Source organism: Anopheles coluzzii, chromosome 2 (genome assembly GCF_943734685.1).
Source record: "Anopheles coluzzii chromosome 2, AcolN3, whole genome shotgun sequence".
In the NCBI taxonomy this organism is placed as follows: Eukaryota; Metazoa; Arthropoda; class Insecta; order Diptera; family Culicidae; genus Anopheles; species Anopheles coluzzii.
In genome coordinates, this window is record NC_064670.1 from 42,852,897 (window position 1) to 42,868,628 (window position 15,732).

Below are 15,732 nucleotides of genomic sequence, written 5' to 3' on the forward strand. Positions count from 1 at the left end.
GGTATGACCGGACGGGAAGGAAATTCTTTTTGCTTGCTAGTAGCATTTTTACAGATTGGTTCAGGAATGCAGTCCGCACCGCTTGGAAAACGGAAACAAGCAAACGAGCAAAGGGTTTCTAATGTTTCGAATTTGAAACTTTAATAATATCGAAATGTAAATAATCAGCTAGAGAGCTCCTTCTGCAGGTTAAGAAAACAAATTGAGTAACGAACTTACATCATATATTTGGGTTGCATTATGCGTTATAGAAAATGGAATGCATTTGAGGGGCAGAGAAAGCAGATTGGAGCGAAGCTAGACATCTTAGCTTAGCATCCACATTCGATAGCGAATAATATTAAAAAAATATATACTAAAATTCTAACCAAGGAATTGGTATGGGCTACATTTCTTATCTCTGTTGTTTGTGTAAGTAGCATCTATTGAGAATCCCATCAGATCAACAAACTTCTTTTTCAAATGGTCTTATACACACCATTTGGACTCGTGGTTTAAATACTCGATAAACCTCTACTCATTACCATCTCTATTGCTCTAGAGTTCTAAAAAGGAAACGTAAATAATGCTGGTTGTTACGGGCAGTAAGCTCAAATTTATCCTCCCGTCGTGCTGCTGTTGCTGTACGACTGTGAAGGATTAATCTGAATGCGAATCTTATTCGAGTCTGATTGGATCTGATGAGCCGAACGGGACGATCCTAGTCTGGTGGTAGAATATTCGCCTCCTTGGCCGCTTCCTGCTCTTGGAAGCGACGATGCCGGTGGTGAGAGAGCTAACGATGCCGGCCCTGAAGCCGTACCGTACTGATACTGAGGCAAACGTTCGCCAACATCGGTTGGTTTAGAAGTGGGCAATCTGGAGGATTTTTGTGTCGGAATGCCGGAGCGAAAAGAGCCTTGTAGCGATCCCGTTGGCGATGTGGGTGATTTCAACCCAACGGGAATACGAGAGTGGCTACCGGCCGGAGGAGACTGGATTCCGTTGGCTGAAACGTTCGAGTCGCGACGTCGCGTGCCGGTTGGTGTGCTGGTGGTCGACGAACTCGCCGGACAATATGAGGATTCGGACGAAATCTTACGCTTAATACTACTGACCGGAATGGCCGATGATGGGAGAGGGCTGGCGGTACCGTCAGAACGTACCAGCGGAATGAAGTGTGATGCCTTTTTGCCAGTTAGATTGCTGCTGCTCGTTGGAGACAAGGGTAAAAGCGGCACCGTTTCATTTGTTGGCGTCGTACCATTCTGAGGCTGGGAGTGCGACACGATTGGTGGTTGTCTTTGGCGAGGTCGCTGACGTTGGTGACTACCCGCACCGGACCCAGCACTTGATCGCTGATAGTGGGGCAACTGTGAAGGGCGACTAACTGGAGGAGGGCTGGTGGATGAATCATCGGACGATTTAGTCAGTAACTTGTCTTCATCTTCCCGATGTCGGTGAGTGGCCACTGTGGTTCCGCCATTCGTCGTCTCATCTTCTTCATACTCATCCTCCTCCTCGTCGTTGTTGAAGAACCGATTGTAGCGTTTCTTGGCGACAATCGCTGCACCGTCCGTGGGTAATGGATCGTAATCAAACGGCGAACTATCATTGCCACTGTTTTGCCGGGAGGATGCTTTCATCTGTCGATATTCCACCCAATCGCCTCCACCGTCACTCATCGGTGACATTGGTGCGCCAGCACTGCCGCCCTGCGGTGAAAGATTTCGATACTGAATGTTGTAATCGCTTTTGTGACCTCGGGAAGTTTTTTGACTATGCATCGGACTACCGGCGCCTTCGTACAAATCAGACGGCGTATTATCTGGTTGCCTTTGGCGGCGAGGACTGTCATAGTGCGATTCTTCCCTGCTTTCAATCGACTCATAGATTTCGCTTCTCGCCATTCGGTTGATAGATCCGGAGGTCTTCGTTACCGATACCGTTTGTCGCACAACATAGGCGTCTTCCGTGGTAGTTTTCAACAAGCTACTGCTACTACCCGCGATTGCCCCACTACCACTGCTGCCGGATAGATGCTGCTGTAGTTTCGCCTTAGCCAGCTCCTCGAACGATGTCATGCGATGTATGTTAGATTCTGAACCGTTGCGGCTACCGTACATTGGTAAACCACCGCCAACGCTCAGCACCAGGCTGTTGTGGCTGCTGTGATGATCCGGTGGCACATATTTGCGGTTTTTCAGGTGGCTACACTCGATGATGAATTCACTGTCCAGCGTCGGTGCTGGAGATTTCCGTGACATACTGCCACGCCGGGACGACGACGTGGAACGTCCATTCGAAGCGTAATTTTGGGACGCGGACGGAGACAATGGTGCCGCAGGGTATGCAGACGGTTGCTGCTGACCCTGAAAATCGCCACTAGCGTAGTTCGAAAATCTGCCACTTCCATAACCGGCCGTTACATTACCGTTTGCCGTTGTGACTCCGGGCATTTTTGAACTAATCGATTGCTGTAGATACAGATCAATCTCACTGTTACGACGCGTTTTTGATTCTTCGTCTTCGTCCTCGTCGTTGTAACTGGCACGCGAAGAACGATTACGGCGCAGTTCCGTCCCATTTGCGCTGGATACCGTTGGCCGATCGTGATTATTGACGCTGGAGGACGTCTCAAAGCCTAATGCCCCGTGATGTAGCTCTTCTGGCGGTGCTGGTGGTACGTAAATGCGCACTACATCGTGTGGAGACATTGCTCGAGGAGTCATTAGCTGGAGGGCTGAAGGACTACGCTCTACCACACTCGTTGCACCGATGGCGGATCTTTGAAATAGAACAAGGAAAACATATAAGTAATAAACATAATGAATAGAATGCATCTTGCAGGTTAGCGTGTGCTATAACGGTGCACTTTAATGTCATTGAAAACCACTTCCATTACAAGAAGTTTTTACGAAGTGTAAACTCTTATTTACTATTAACAATTACGTACGTGCATAGTAAAACCATAATACATACAATGTCAATTGATCACAATCTCGAGCTCTTAAATAAATCGAATGTGATCATTATTTTTCTAATGTACAATAACATTACAATATATACGAGAAACCCTTCGTTTCATCATCACCTCGGGGTTTCACACAGCCGATTAATTTGCGTAGTGCTTAATCCGCCCCTAAACATCGTGATAAAAGACGTAGAGCATTTTCATTTTAGCTATCTTACATATGGATTATGGAAGATGATTGAATGGCTTAATAGTTTCATTGAATGGGGAGAAGGAGTATGGAAACCAACAATCCCGTAATTACATCCAAATAGCTCAATCCAACCAAACCCCAAATAGACTAACATTAGCAATACGTACTATCTTAACATGTAAAACAAACGTGCTACTCAATAGAAATAAACAGGAACAATCGACAATAAATAAATATGTACACCATTTAGAATATATACAAAACAAAAATAATTTTGCAATAGAAAAAACAGAGGTTATTAAGCGCTTTATACATGGCAGGAACATTATCCATCATTTGAAGGATAGTCACACTCCGAACCTTGGCAAGTAACTCAGTCTATACTCTCCACCTAGTGCGTCTAGAGAACAATTAGCTCACATGCACAGCGGCACGCTTGCGCATACTAGCATCACTCTGGACTTACGTTGCACTTCTAAGCCTGACCGTCCTCGTCGTGGAGGTGGAGGCGGTGGCGTTCGCGGCACCACTACTGGTACCATGCGACGCCGATGGCACCGACGATTGTTTTCGCCTTGATCTGAAACAAAACCACGTCTTAGGAAGAGGAAAAACGGTACAAAGAATACGCATATTATTACACTCCTTAGGCGACCTTTTGTTTCGGCGCGGAAGGCTGCCAAATGCGCTCTAGCCAACTATGAGACGCTATTCTACAATAACGGCTAACATTGCAGCAATCAAATGCTGATATACACAATAAAAATGCACCAGCATGACAAGCGCGCACAGACACATACACGTACACACTACGATGATGTGGAAACAGAAAATCATAATCGTCTAAGGAATGAATAATGTCTAACATTCTACACGATGTGATAACAATCCTGATTTAGCATTGATGGAACTGGAGTCAGCAATGCGCAGCATATGAGGGATGGTATGTTCCAAACATATGATGATTACATAGGGTTATGAGGGAAGGTATCCTTAAACATAGGGATGGTATCCTCCAAACATAGGGAAGATATAGGGTTTCCCATTTAGTCTAAAGCATGAATTTCATGCTTCTTGTTTTTTTACCACTAAACACACAAACAATTGCACATCCAACTGATTGCAAATGGAAAAGAACTACTTACACTGGACTGCTTTCTCCATCGCCCTCATCCTCACTTGGTATGATATTCTGTTCGTCGACGCAGAAATCGAAAGCTTGGTGTGACCGCTGGCTTTGCCCACCGGAGAGCACGCTCAAATCTGCGGTGGATGTAACGGAGGTATCGGCCAGCGATTTACGTGAGCTTCCTAGAAGCGATCCACCATCTTCCGACTCCGGAATGTGTACTGCAATTAAAAAAAGAAACACATGAACATGGGTTTAATTTGCTACATTGTCTAAGCACGGGATAGTTGCTGTTTGTGTTTCAAAATGTGCATAGTCCGGTAAATGATGGCCTCGTTAAGCAGCTCGTAGTGCAAACGAATAGAAAGGGTTCGTTATAATTTTTGTTTTGGCTTTGTGCAGAGCGGTTGTACAGTGCTTTATCGAGTAAGCAGATATTACATAAGAATTTTACAGACAACTGAGTCGAACAACATCATAACTACACACCTTGCCTCTTTACAATGTCACCGACAAGCATTAGGGTGGAGTAAGAAACACAAGCAGAAATAGAAATATACGCCTCAAATGCAAACCCGGGGCAATACTGCGTGTTAGAAGAAAACATACGAAAATGTGAGAACGAATGAGAACATTTACTGATGCACTAAACATCACCCGGTATTCGTGAGTAGCATCATGAATGGCGTTATTTCGTTTCGTTTTTTAAACTTTTTGCTGTTGCTTAATAAGACGCAAAGGTGCTTACCTGTATTTAGCTGTTGTGTTGAACCTCCTGGAGCGGTAGCGATTCGGTTGAGATTCGCAATTTCCTGTTCGGTTATTTCACGCCTAAAGGGAGAAGATTATAACCATAATCATCATACATTCATTTTTTGTAGCTTTCGTAAAGATATGAACACTTACTTGAGCTTTACTGTTTCTGTGACTTCTTTTTCTGTTTCGCTAAATTCCTGCTTTCGTCGTCCAATCTGAAACAGGTAGCAGTAGTTTATGAAAGAAATGACACAGGGAGAAGAAAGTTTTTTTTATTCCGGGATCGAACGCTGTTACCTGTGCGGCCGCAGTGGGCTCCACGAATACGCCGAATTCTTTTTTCGGAAGTTCGATTTCACTCGGTGGCGGTGGCAGCTCTAAACCTGCCTTACGCAGTTCCTCCATGCATTGCTCTAGATTCTTAATTACCGTATCGTCGTCGTAGCCAAAGTCTTCACATAGCCGTGTCTGTAGAAACAAAAAAAGATGTCAGAATGCCATGCGGTAGTAACGATCGGGACGAATAAAAAAAATATCAGCAATGCATTATCGAAACTATAGTTTACCTGTATATACTGCACAATTTGATCCATATCCCGTAGCTTCAGTATATATGGCTTGTGCATACGCAGTATGTTATAAGCCATTGCTGTGACCACCTTTTCTCCATCGAGCAGATAAATGTCCCAAACGCGCAAACACAAACTGAACGGAATCTGCACGTCGTTTGTGAACAGCAAAGGGACAAAACACGCATGCATAAAACACACACACACATACACAGAGACAAACATATGGACAAACGCATTGTATTGTTATCGTGTATATGGGTACAAAATAAACCATCCATCGTGATAGTGTTCGTTTGCGAGCGATGTTGTGCGTGTATCACAGCATTGAGCAACCCACCGCCAGAAAAGCAGAAAACAGACAAGAAACATAAAAATGGTTAGATGTTGAAGCACCTGGGAAGATAATCTGCATCCACATAACAAAGAACAGAAAACGTACCCTTTCGATAAACACAACAAAGAACCATTTTAACGAGTACAGGATCGAGTCGAGATTGCACTGATCAAAATGTTTCTTAAGCTTTGGTATGAATTTGGTTATGATTTTGTCATGATGTGCTAGAAAACGGGTCAGCTTCGGGAAGCCTGCAAAGAAGGATGTCGTGCAAAGTTAAAAAAAAAACACACAGAATAAAACCTCGCAGAACCCGCCACCGACTATGTTCAAGATCGACAACGGTTGTCACACGATTTACCTTCGATGAATAGACCGTGCATTGCGAACTTTGCATCCGCCAGCAGGACGCTTAGTGCCCAGAATGCCTCCTCTTCTTTCAAGTACATCAGCAGCACTCCTGCTAGTCCGGACATTCCCTGGCAGTAGCCAACCTAGCGACGGAGACAAAGATACTTAGCAATCGGGTAAAGATGGCCCTTTAGACAAACGATATGATGCGCCACGTACCTCCGAATTGTACATACTGTATGCTACCAGTACATTAAACAAACTCTTCTGCATGTCACTGTAACGCTCGCGGTAGAAAATGTGATCCCGAAACTGTCGATTCACGTCCTTATCGATCTGACGCGCTTCCGTGCTCCAGTTGCGAGCCAGCTCCAGCATCTTTTTGTACTTGCCCTCTTCGGCCTTCATCACCTGCTCGAGATTGAGCAGCTTACACCAGACCTGTCCACGGATCTTCTCCGGTATTCCTTTGAAGACGCGTTTGCGTACCTTTGCCTGAACTACTTTATCTTCCCATGGTCGCTTTGCTGGCTGCGAAGAATGTCCGAGCAGTTTGAGCCATTTCTTCACCCGTCCCATTTCGATTTCCAATGCTTTGGCTTCGTGCGGTTCGCGTTTACGCGGTAACCTTTGATCGTGTATGAACCCATACCTGGAATGAAAAAGCATATGATATCAGTGATGTTGAATGAGTCTTTTACACATGTAACAGTTTAACCCGTTCGATATCTTTATAAACGTATCTCTCTGACTATCTTTCTATAGATGTGTGCTTCAGGTACCATTTTGTATGCTCGATAAACCTACCAAGCATACCAATTAAATAAACGCTTGAAATTGCAAATACACAAGTTAGCCGCCCAAGAAGGCGGATATTTCCGGCTCCACTACTAGAATAATAACCTTGTTGCCTACGTACATTTCGGACAGTATAATAATTTACATGTATTATTATTTTCCTTCGTAAAGTGCACATTATTTATAATTTATAATTACTAATAAGCCATTTGATTATACAAAAAAAACATTATAGATTTTAGAAATAAACTAAAATTAGGAAACAAATCAGTTGCGGGCACAACACAACATAAAGCACACCTATAGCCCTCCTCCATTCGGCTATTTACGGTGCAGTCAGTGCTATAGGAACTGCCCACGCAAAGTGCGCTCTACCACGCACTTTTGTATCCACCCGTGGGAGTCATGTATGCATGTGGAATACAGCTTCCAAATACAGGCCTAGCAAAAAACGTAAACGCCTCCATGTGCTTTAGATGGTTTTGCATGGGAGGAATGTCTTTCGAAACTAGCCAATCATATGTTGTGGCAACTGTGTTATTGCATTCATTAATTATTCTAACTAACTAAAATTAGGGTTACTGATTTTGATCATTTCCATGATCCATGGAAAAATTAATGTTTAATTTACCTATCCGTCTGGTGGTACACTTCAAATTGTGGATCCTCCCACGGATCGATCTCGGCTCCCGGTTCCCGGCCCTTGTCGTAGCGCTGGAATATTTTTTCCCGTTCCTCCTTTGCTCGTGCTATCAGTGCCTCTTCGTCCATCTTTTGCTACTGTGCGTTGCTTGCTTGAGAAAACGCGATAGTGTTTTGTCTACCTTCAAATACCGAAACGATGCGTTTTTTTTAGCGTATCCGTAGAAAACAGAATCCCTTTTCCACCGACCAGCAATCTTAACCGCTCGCGCTTTGCTCACTGCTGTTTTCTATATTTGGTGATGTTGTTAATATCGCAAAATGATGTTGCCATCATTCGCACATTGCCGAGAAATCACGTTCGATCAATGGCCAGCATCAACGGGGTGTACGCCAGAGTTGATTCAAATGATAATTTCCGTTCAGTATTTTATTATGCGCCGTGCGCTGTTTCCTCCCGGACGTCGTTCCGAACGGCTTCCGCAGACGCCTCCTTAGATTCGACGTAAAAGGAAAGCATAGTCGACGCTTTTGTTTAATCACTGTTCACTGACGCTGTAGCTATTGCTGCTCACACTCGACAAACGCGTATGATTGTGCCACTTAACATTTTGACCAGCGGGACACAACATCACATTCGGCATATGCACATGTGAACATGAATTCAACGTTTTTTCTATCCACTGCTTACGGTTTGTTGCTGCTATTTTGCACTATCACTGTTTGCTGCAATAAACTGTATCAAATGATTCACTATTATGCACACATCTTACAATATTTCCTTCCCCCAGCTGATTTACGTTGAAAGATGATAAAAGTTTCTCTAGCACTACCCCACCGTTCGCTCCATTCATCGGACATAGTGAAAGGCTGACTTCAAAAGGTCGTCGTTGAGTAATTAGCCGAGGAGCGGGTTTGTACCGATTAATTTCATCCAACGAGCAGGGCTTGTTTGAGAAGTTAATTAATACAACGCTGTGCTACTTCGTTCGTTGTGAGGAGAACAGGACGCGTGCCCCTAGCAGCGCTGATATTAGTAGTAGGCGTCGTCAACGCTGACGTTGGCCACGGAGCTAACGAAACTACCAGCTTCCACTATCAAGCAAATCACTCTCACCAATCGTAAACACTAGCAAAACAAGGGCTCTTATCTTGCCTTTGCTGAGCGTCGAATGTGTTGTTGGTCAACCTTTTTTTCGTGTTTTGTCGACCGTGTTGCTCTGTATTGCCACTGTATTGTGTTTCCAGCCCATGCACCTGTCATCTTTTTTACAACAAACCTCCAGCAATAGCCAAGCGCACCACGTCCGGTCCACGTTTCCCACTAGTTTGCCACTGAGTGCGTTCGTTCTTCTCTTTGCTTCGGTTCCTACATTTACAACTCATCTGACCCACTTCTCCTCTTGCCGAGAGCCCGGAAGCGTCCCACATTCATTAACCATCTTCCAGCGCATGGGGAGGGGTTCCGGGCGAGAACGGGAAACTCGGCACCATCGGAAAACACCGTTTGGGGGGTTTTTGGAACAGCAGTCTTCCAGATACCACGACACCTCACACAGTCATCTCACTGTGCCCTTTTCTCCGACGTTGTTCACATCCTTTCACTGCTTTCGACCCGACAATTGTGCAACGCAATCAATGTTTATTGAACTTTTCACGATGAAGTGCACCTGTTTTTCAATGCCTGTACAGGACGGGTTTCCAATTGGCAAAGTGAAGAACAGTAACCTGATTCTAGTTATCCGCACTAGAGTACAGTGGAGGAAATAACTTAGACCCGTTTGTGGTATGCAGATTCGTGTTAATCTATTCTAGCACACGCGCTAGCAATCGATTTGACATTTTTGGTCGGTCTACGACGACGGCAGTAAACTCACAGACGAACTACAATGCTTAGTTTCACTAACACGGATGCTTTTTCTTTTTGGATCACGGGCCAGCAAGGGCGATACCTGGCGGAAGGAGCGGTATTTGCCAAGAAAGTTGTCGGAGCAACAGAAAAAAAACTTACGTTCGGCCTATGGTCGTTGCACAAATACATGCGCAAGCAGCGCTTGCGATGACGGAAGATCTGTCAAGCAGAACTGTCCAAATTCGAATGGAGCGATAACCAACATTATAATTTCCTTCGAAATGATGTGTTTCATCGAATATTTGTTTAACTAAAATAATATAACAGTAAATTTTGATTTTTTATTATTTTTACCCCGTTTCTCCGATGTATGAATAAGATCATCCTTATTTGGAAAATAGACGACGAACGGGGAACAAAATCTTCTGTGGGCTTTTGGTTTGACAGCTGCAAGTTATTTGTAAACATTTCCCAAGTCCACGCAATCGTGTTCGCTTTGCGTTCAGAAATTGGCCTGCAGTTTATTCGTCCCTCGCCATGAACGTTCTCCAGGGTCTGAGCCGTATCGCGCATCGATCGCTGCGTCGAAACCTCTGGTAAATTCTGAGTATTTGGTAGAACATAATGTTTTATGTAATGACCAATCTCTCTTGTTGCAATGCATCTTTCCGATAGCTCATCGCTGGTTCGCCGGTCCTCCACTTACGAAAGTGATGGTAAAACTTCAGTCACGATTCTGAACAAGGAGGCCGATGCTGGGTTGATGATCAACTCGTACAGCCAGTTTGGATTCCGGCTCAATAACGATATGGTCGTCATCGGACCGATGGCCATCTTCTCCCGCACCGTGCTGTCGTGGAACGTCGAAAGCCACGAGGACATCAACGACGAGTCGTTGAGCTTGTTCTGCGCTATTGAGCCGAAAATTGATGTGCTCGTGGTGGGAATCGGCGACCACACCATAACGCCTGCCTTCTCCAAAAAGATTATCGACTTTATGAAGCGCTACAAGATCAACGTGGAAGTGCTCGGAACGGAGCAAGCTTGTTCGACGTTTAATTTTTTAAATGCGGAAAATCGGGTCGTTGCCGCAGCCCTGATTCCTCCCATGACAATGCGAGTAAACGAGGACGATCTTATGCAGAAGCAAATATCGATTAGTAAATCGTTTGAGGTCTCTGACAAGTAATCCCGCCGGTTAAACCAAAAGTAGACAGGGTATGTCGAGGTTCTGTATATAATAAAAAAAAGATAGTACTACTGTTAGTGTAGACCGCATGATTCATGATCGCCAGGGAGCTATTTGCTAGAATTGTGTTTTTCCTTCAAATATCACAGCCAAATAAAACCACTGCGTTTAAGAGTCTTAACTTACAATATTCCTGTTTTTTATTTTCTTTCTTTTTCGTATTTTTATGGTACCTTTTTACAGAACATAAAAAGATATTTTAAATCACAATGGTCGCTCTTTTGCGGTTCCGCGTTTTTTTCGTTTCTAAAGTCCGTACTGCCATAAGGTGGTGGACAGTGCGAGTGTGGGTTGACCGCAGTCTACGTTGCCGATGGGATTTATGAGAAGCTATTCACAAGCCAGCTCTGGTGAACTTCAAGGTTTCCCACAAACGGTGTCCATCTACGCCATTATGTAAGTCTGCACTAGAAACATATTTTACATTGCTTACGTACAGTTTTTGGTAGCTTAGTTAATGATCTGTGTTCATTCTTATTCTTTTTTTTTGCGTTATCTTTTTCGTTTTGTCACCCTTACCTTATATGCTTTCCGTTTTTTTGTAGTTCCAAAGTTGTTGTTGTGTTAAGCAGCAACGCGTCTTAAAGCTATTCGATAAATTGGAATTAGTAATCAACTAGATCCGCTTGCCTATCGTAAGTGTTCTTGTCAATGCCACAAACGCATATATCGCGACTATACATCCCAAAGAATAGCAGCAACGAAAAATGTCAAAGTTGCAGTCGGCTTAACATTAACCATTCGAAACTTATAATTAGATTGCTATTATCCTAACCATCATATATATATATATATATGTCTATCGGTTTTTGTAAGAAAATAAAAGAGAGAGATGTAACCAATAACTATCGAAAAATAAACATAGTAAAACAATTGAAACAGTTCGACACTACCTTCCTTCACCCGAGGGCAACGAAAAACAACCCCAAAGGAAGAGGAGCATGGCTTGCGTAATGTGCAATGCAATTTAAAGGGATTTAAATACAAGTTTTTAATAATATGCCCTTGTTGTTGCTTTCGATTGAATTCGCCTTTTTTAAGTTTTACCGTAGGGATGATGTTTTAAGATGATTTACTAATTGGCGGTGATGCTTAGCATGGAGCGGAGCGGATGCATGAACAACGATGTACAACTTACAGCAACAGGTTGATGTTGTTTCGAGGCTCATTCCCTACAACAAGGAATTTCGCTTATTGTCGCCGGTCGTTTCTCTGCTCCGACCGGCAGTAGTCGTGCGTCATGCAGTGACTCGAATCTTGGACTGCGATGGTTTTGCGTCTTGCAGCGCTGCTTTTAGATCGCTGCTACTGCTCGGCGCCGTGCTGGCAGTGCTACTAGAGCTACCGGTGCTACTTTTACCAGTGGTTGCGTTCCAATCGGCCACGTGAAATGGTGTCGCTGATTGGTAGAGTGTTATTGAGGCAATATAGTTGTTCGGCATCACCTCGAAGATGATATCCTGATACCCGTAGCAGAACGTAGACCCAAATACATTTGCCGTGTTGGTCGAACCGGCTCTATGAAGCACCACGGGTCGTTCTGACGGGGTCAACCGAGTCGCCACTTCGTCCCATTTGGAGTAGGCCGTTATCATAACCGGTGCATCAAGTGGTACGTCTTCGATGACTCTACAATAAAAAACGGAATAGCTCAGTTGTTAACTATCACATTAAGGTGCTGTTATTTTTCATCTGTTTCTGTATAAAAAAAGAGTTTCCACTTACTTATCCGCTGCTAATTCTAGGTGAAACTCACACCGATGATACGTGTTAAAGTTGTAATGGCCAGGGTAGTTTGTGTGCATTATGATCTTCTTCGTTTTGTGCGTGCGCGCATCGAACAGTACGTCGATGCCGAGGGTAAAGTAGTTGTAGAAGAAGTCACTCCGCTTAGTCTGAACACGTCGGTGGGCGCTCGGGGAATGAATTTTCATCTTATCTTCACTTTTAAAAAATACCCTACAAGTAATAAACAGCTAACGTCAGCAAGTGTAGAAGGCACATAATTTCCTAAGCGAATATTCTTTTCCGATGCGTACCTGGACGGTGCACCAAGATTGGTGGCTACATCCTGACAGCTATCGCCAAATATAATTTCTCGCGTTAGGCACTGCTTCCTCGGTTCTAGGGACCGGATCGACCCTTCACTATACAGCTGCAACCGCAGCCCCCGTGTACCATGCGCACTGCGCAACACGGTGGCTGCCCCTAGATACAGCTGCTGCTGGTAACAGGACAGTGGCAGCGGAGGTGGTCGGCTGTCAAGCACGTTCACGCCCGTGTAGATAACCATTTTCGAGACGACCGGGGAAGCACCACTGGGAAAGTGCAACGAGCCGAGCCCATGTGCGTAACCGGGCTGCAGCTTACTGTCCACCGGGAAGTAGAAGCTTAACCCTCGGAAATGTAGCGTAAATAGCTGCTTGGCCGCATCGTACACTCCCGGATGGGTCGCACCGAACGAATGTTCGATTTCCTCGATCGATGGCACAACCTCGGGCGAGTTGAACGGCATAGAGCAGTACTTTAGCTTGACTAGCTTCATGTTGAACACCTCGATCGTCTTTAGCCGCTGCTGAATCGGGTCGAATATGAGACGGATACCGTCCTGGGGCATATTTATAATAATGTCTACGTTAAGCGGATCCTGAAAAGTGTTAAACAAATGTAGTAAGCGACGACGCTGCGGATGGTTGATTATGTGCTTACCGTGTCAGAATAAAGCACCTGCACCCCCTTAATAATTCCTACTTGCGACTGTATGATGGCAACGGCTTGAGAAAAATGCATTCCTAAAAGTAGGTAAAAGGCAGGTTAGACTTTCACGAGATACGATGCACTGGGGGCGTACAATTTTAGAATCATTTTAAAAAGCAGATAATACAGAATTTTTAACCTCGAACTCTTATAGAAACAAAAAGCACTGTAGCCGAGGCCAGAAAAACGTATCGTTAAACTGTGTTGTTTATTTTCCTTCATGTGTGCATCACGCAATCTCAAACAGGCTGTCAGCTGATTCCACACCATAGTATTAGTGTGAAGCGAGCTATCCAGCATACACATTTTACCACTACACAGGCACGCTCCCACCTGGTGTATGCGTATGACGCGCTTTTACACCGTGTAGGAGGGAGCTTTTTTCATCATTCACTCGTACTCATATACACACTCACAGGCTGCTTATAAACACATACAAAACGTACCAACCCAACAGCAGCCCTTGTCCAACTGCTGGCAAGGGAAAGAAGAAACGACAAACAACAAAAGGAATCGAATTTGCACGATCAAACGCATACGGATACTGCCAAATGGAAAATGCATACGGTGAAGCAAATGTCCCATTCGCGAATGTACTAGTAGGTCGTTTTGGGATGCATTTTGGTTTTGCTGATACCTTTCCTTTTCCAAGGTCACTCCCCCGTTTGGATCGAGAGTGGATTGCAAAATGCCTAGAATACGCTTTTGGTGTCAACAAAAGCTGTGCATGATTTTCGTCATTTTCATTTTTCATACTATATTGAACGGCATTCTATCTAGCGCTGCAAAGTGGCAAGATCCCGGGACGGGGTAAAATTAAATTAATCATCCATTGGTCAAAAACGGCTGAACAAATAACGCAAGCATCGTTTGGTGGCAATCAGCAAAGCGAATCCAACTCTCTAGATGCACACATACACACACTCGATGTTTCATCATTCGTGAATGCTGAAGGGAGGTTCTGTTGCTTTGCAAAGCTTACCGAGAACAAATTCCCAATTCTCGGTGGTCGAACCGAGCGAACGCTCTGGAGTAACTTCGAGATCGAGCATCGTGCGCGTGTACTGTTTTTAATGCAAACTACGGGTTAAAGTTGAAGCAAACACTCTTTTGTTAACGACTGGCACGAAGAAAACACAGCAAAACGAATTTTTTCACACTTCGTAACTCTTTTACGCAGTTTTCTTTGTTTTTAATGCTACACTCAAACAAGGTGTCTGCACAGGTCGGATGATGTTGGACGGTTTGACAAGCAATGGAAAAAATAGTCGATGACATTTAGGATGCGTATTGCCGTATAATTTGCGCAAGTACAGGGGTACAGCATTACCGTTCAAATACAGTAGAACGTCGATAATACGGGGATGGATTAACCGGCGGGTGGCTTAACCGTGTGCATGAATTTGACAGTTGGTCTATCGTGGCGAACATTTTCGGCCATGATCGGGTTAGCAAAAACATTTGCAGTGCAGCTATCTAGTGGCTAGTGATATTTTTTTACTTCATTTGTGATAAAAGACAATTGTTAAATCCATTGTTGTTCATAGTTGTTCATTGATTAAAAAATTATACAGGCGGTCCCCGAGATACACGGTTAATGGGGACCGAAAACGGCCGCAAAATACCGCGTATCTCGAATTTCCGCGTAAGTCGAATCTCGTGATTTCCAGCTAAAATATCACAAATTTTCGTGTAATTTTGCAAGTAGGGGGCGGTTTTAGTCACTTTATGAATTATTTGACATGATTCTGACTGAATATAAATCTTTTAAACCTTTTGAAATAGTTTTTAACATTCGATCAAAACGGAAATTATTTGGCTCAAAGAATTGTCAAATTTAGAAAACCGCGTATCTCCGAATCCGCGTATAAGAGGTACCGTGTATCTCGGGGACCGCCTGTACTACTAGTATTAATCGATTGGTGTAATGTGAATTCTTAATAAAACCAGTGAATTTTATAATTTTTATATGAGTTTGACATTTCTTGGACCATTATCCGTGAAAATCGATTTACCGGAATCCGCCCGGTCCCGAGTTGCCCGTATAATGGACGTTCTACTGTAGACATAGAGCGACAACGTCGCGCACGGCGACGTCTCGCGCGATAAAAAGTGGCTCAATTTTGCAGACAGAACTACTGCAAAT

At 44.1% G+C, this 15,732-nt stretch overlaps 3 protein-coding genes across 9 annotated transcripts; 1 reads left to right on the forward strand and 2 right to left on the reverse strand.

The window, feature by feature from the left end:
- Positions 1 to 207: 207 nt before the first annotated feature.
- Positions 208 to 9,730, reverse strand: LOC120950468 (uncharacterized). Of its 7 annotated transcripts, none has more exons than XM_040368509.2 (12): positions 9,506 to 9,730; positions 7,718 to 8,464; positions 6,508 to 6,940; positions 6,299 to 6,431; positions 6,043 to 6,188; positions 5,598 to 5,747; positions 5,329 to 5,499; positions 5,182 to 5,246; positions 5,024 to 5,106; positions 4,292 to 4,496; positions 3,613 to 3,726; positions 208 to 2,766 (listed from the first exon to the last, which is right to left on the reverse strand). In XM_040368509.2, exons 2-12 carry the CDS (start codon positions 7,855 to 7,857, stop codon positions 597 to 599), a joined length of 3,810 nt encoding a protein of 1,269 aa, XP_040224443.2. In that variant the 5' UTR covers positions 7,858 to 8,464; positions 9,506 to 9,730; the 3' UTR covers positions 208 to 596. The 7 variants fall into 7 exon arrangements, with proteins under 7 accessions (XP_040224443.2, XP_040224442.2, XP_040224441.2 ...); XM_040368508.2 differs by having other exon boundaries at positions 7,718 to 8,454; positions 9,457 to 9,730; XM_040368507.2 differs by having other exon boundaries at positions 9,457 to 9,730.
- A 288-nt stretch (positions 9,731 to 10,018) lies between these two features.
- LOC120950238 (NADH dehydrogenase [ubiquinone] 1 alpha subcomplex assembly factor 3) lies at positions 10,019 to 10,861 on the forward strand. The gene is made up of 2 exons (XM_040368118.2): positions 10,019 to 10,176; positions 10,256 to 10,861. The coding sequence occupies exons 1-2, from the start codon at positions 10,118 to 10,120 to the stop codon at positions 10,767 to 10,769; spliced, it is 573 nt and encodes a 190-aa protein (XP_040224052.2). The 5' UTR covers positions 10,019 to 10,117; the 3' UTR covers positions 10,770 to 10,861.
- A 75-nt stretch (positions 10,862 to 10,936) lies between these two features.
- LOC120950237 (PHAF1 protein CG7083) lies at positions 10,937 to 14,823 on the reverse strand. The gene is made up of 5 exons (XM_040368117.2): positions 14,569 to 14,823; positions 13,539 to 13,621; positions 12,869 to 13,476; positions 12,555 to 12,788; positions 10,937 to 12,458 (listed from the first exon to the last, which is right to left on the reverse strand). The coding sequence occupies exons 1-5, from the start codon at positions 14,636 to 14,638 to the stop codon at positions 12,068 to 12,070; spliced, it is 1,386 nt and encodes a 461-aa protein (XP_040224051.1). The 5' UTR covers positions 14,639 to 14,823; the 3' UTR covers positions 10,937 to 12,067.
- Between the last annotated feature and the right edge of the window lie 909 nt (positions 14,824 to 15,732).

What these genes read in the sequence shown, in the direction of transcription:
- LOC120950238 (XM_040368118.2), top strand. Translation starts at nt 10,118, where the DNA reads ATGAACGTTCTCCAGGGTCTGAGCCGTATCGCGCATCGATCGCTGCGT. An exon ending in TCGCTGCGTCGAAACCTCTG is followed by an intron (nt 10,177 to 10,255) that starts GTAAATTCTGAG and finishes TCTTTCCGATAG; the next exon opens with CTCATCGCTGGTTCGCCGGT.
- LOC120950468 (XM_040368509.2), bottom strand. Translation starts at nt 7,857, where the DNA reads ATGGACGAAGAGGCACTGATAGCACGAGCAAAGGAGGAACGGGAAAAA. An exon ending in TTGTTGTGTTTATCGAAAGG is followed by an intron (nt 5,748 to 6,042) that starts GTACGTTTTCTG and finishes AACGACGTGCAG; the next exon opens with ATTCCGTTCAGTTTGTGTTT. An exon ending in AACACAACAGCTAAATACAG is followed by an intron (nt 4,497 to 5,023) that starts GTAAGCACCTTT and finishes TTTTAATTGCAG; the next exon opens with TACACATTCCGGAGTCGGAA.
- LOC120950237 (XM_040368117.2), bottom strand. Translation starts at nt 14,638, where the DNA reads ATGCTCGATCTCGAAGTTACTCCAGAGCGTTCGCTCGGTTCGACCACC. An exon ending in AGGTGCTTTATTCTGACACG is followed by an intron (nt 13,477 to 13,538) that starts GTAAGCACATAA and finishes AACACTTTTCAG; the next exon opens with GATCCGCTTAACGTAGACAT. An exon ending in CTAGAATTAGCAGCGGATAA is followed by an intron (nt 12,459 to 12,554) that starts GTAAGTGGAAAC and finishes TTTTTATTGTAG; the next exon opens with AGTCATCGAAGACGTACCAC.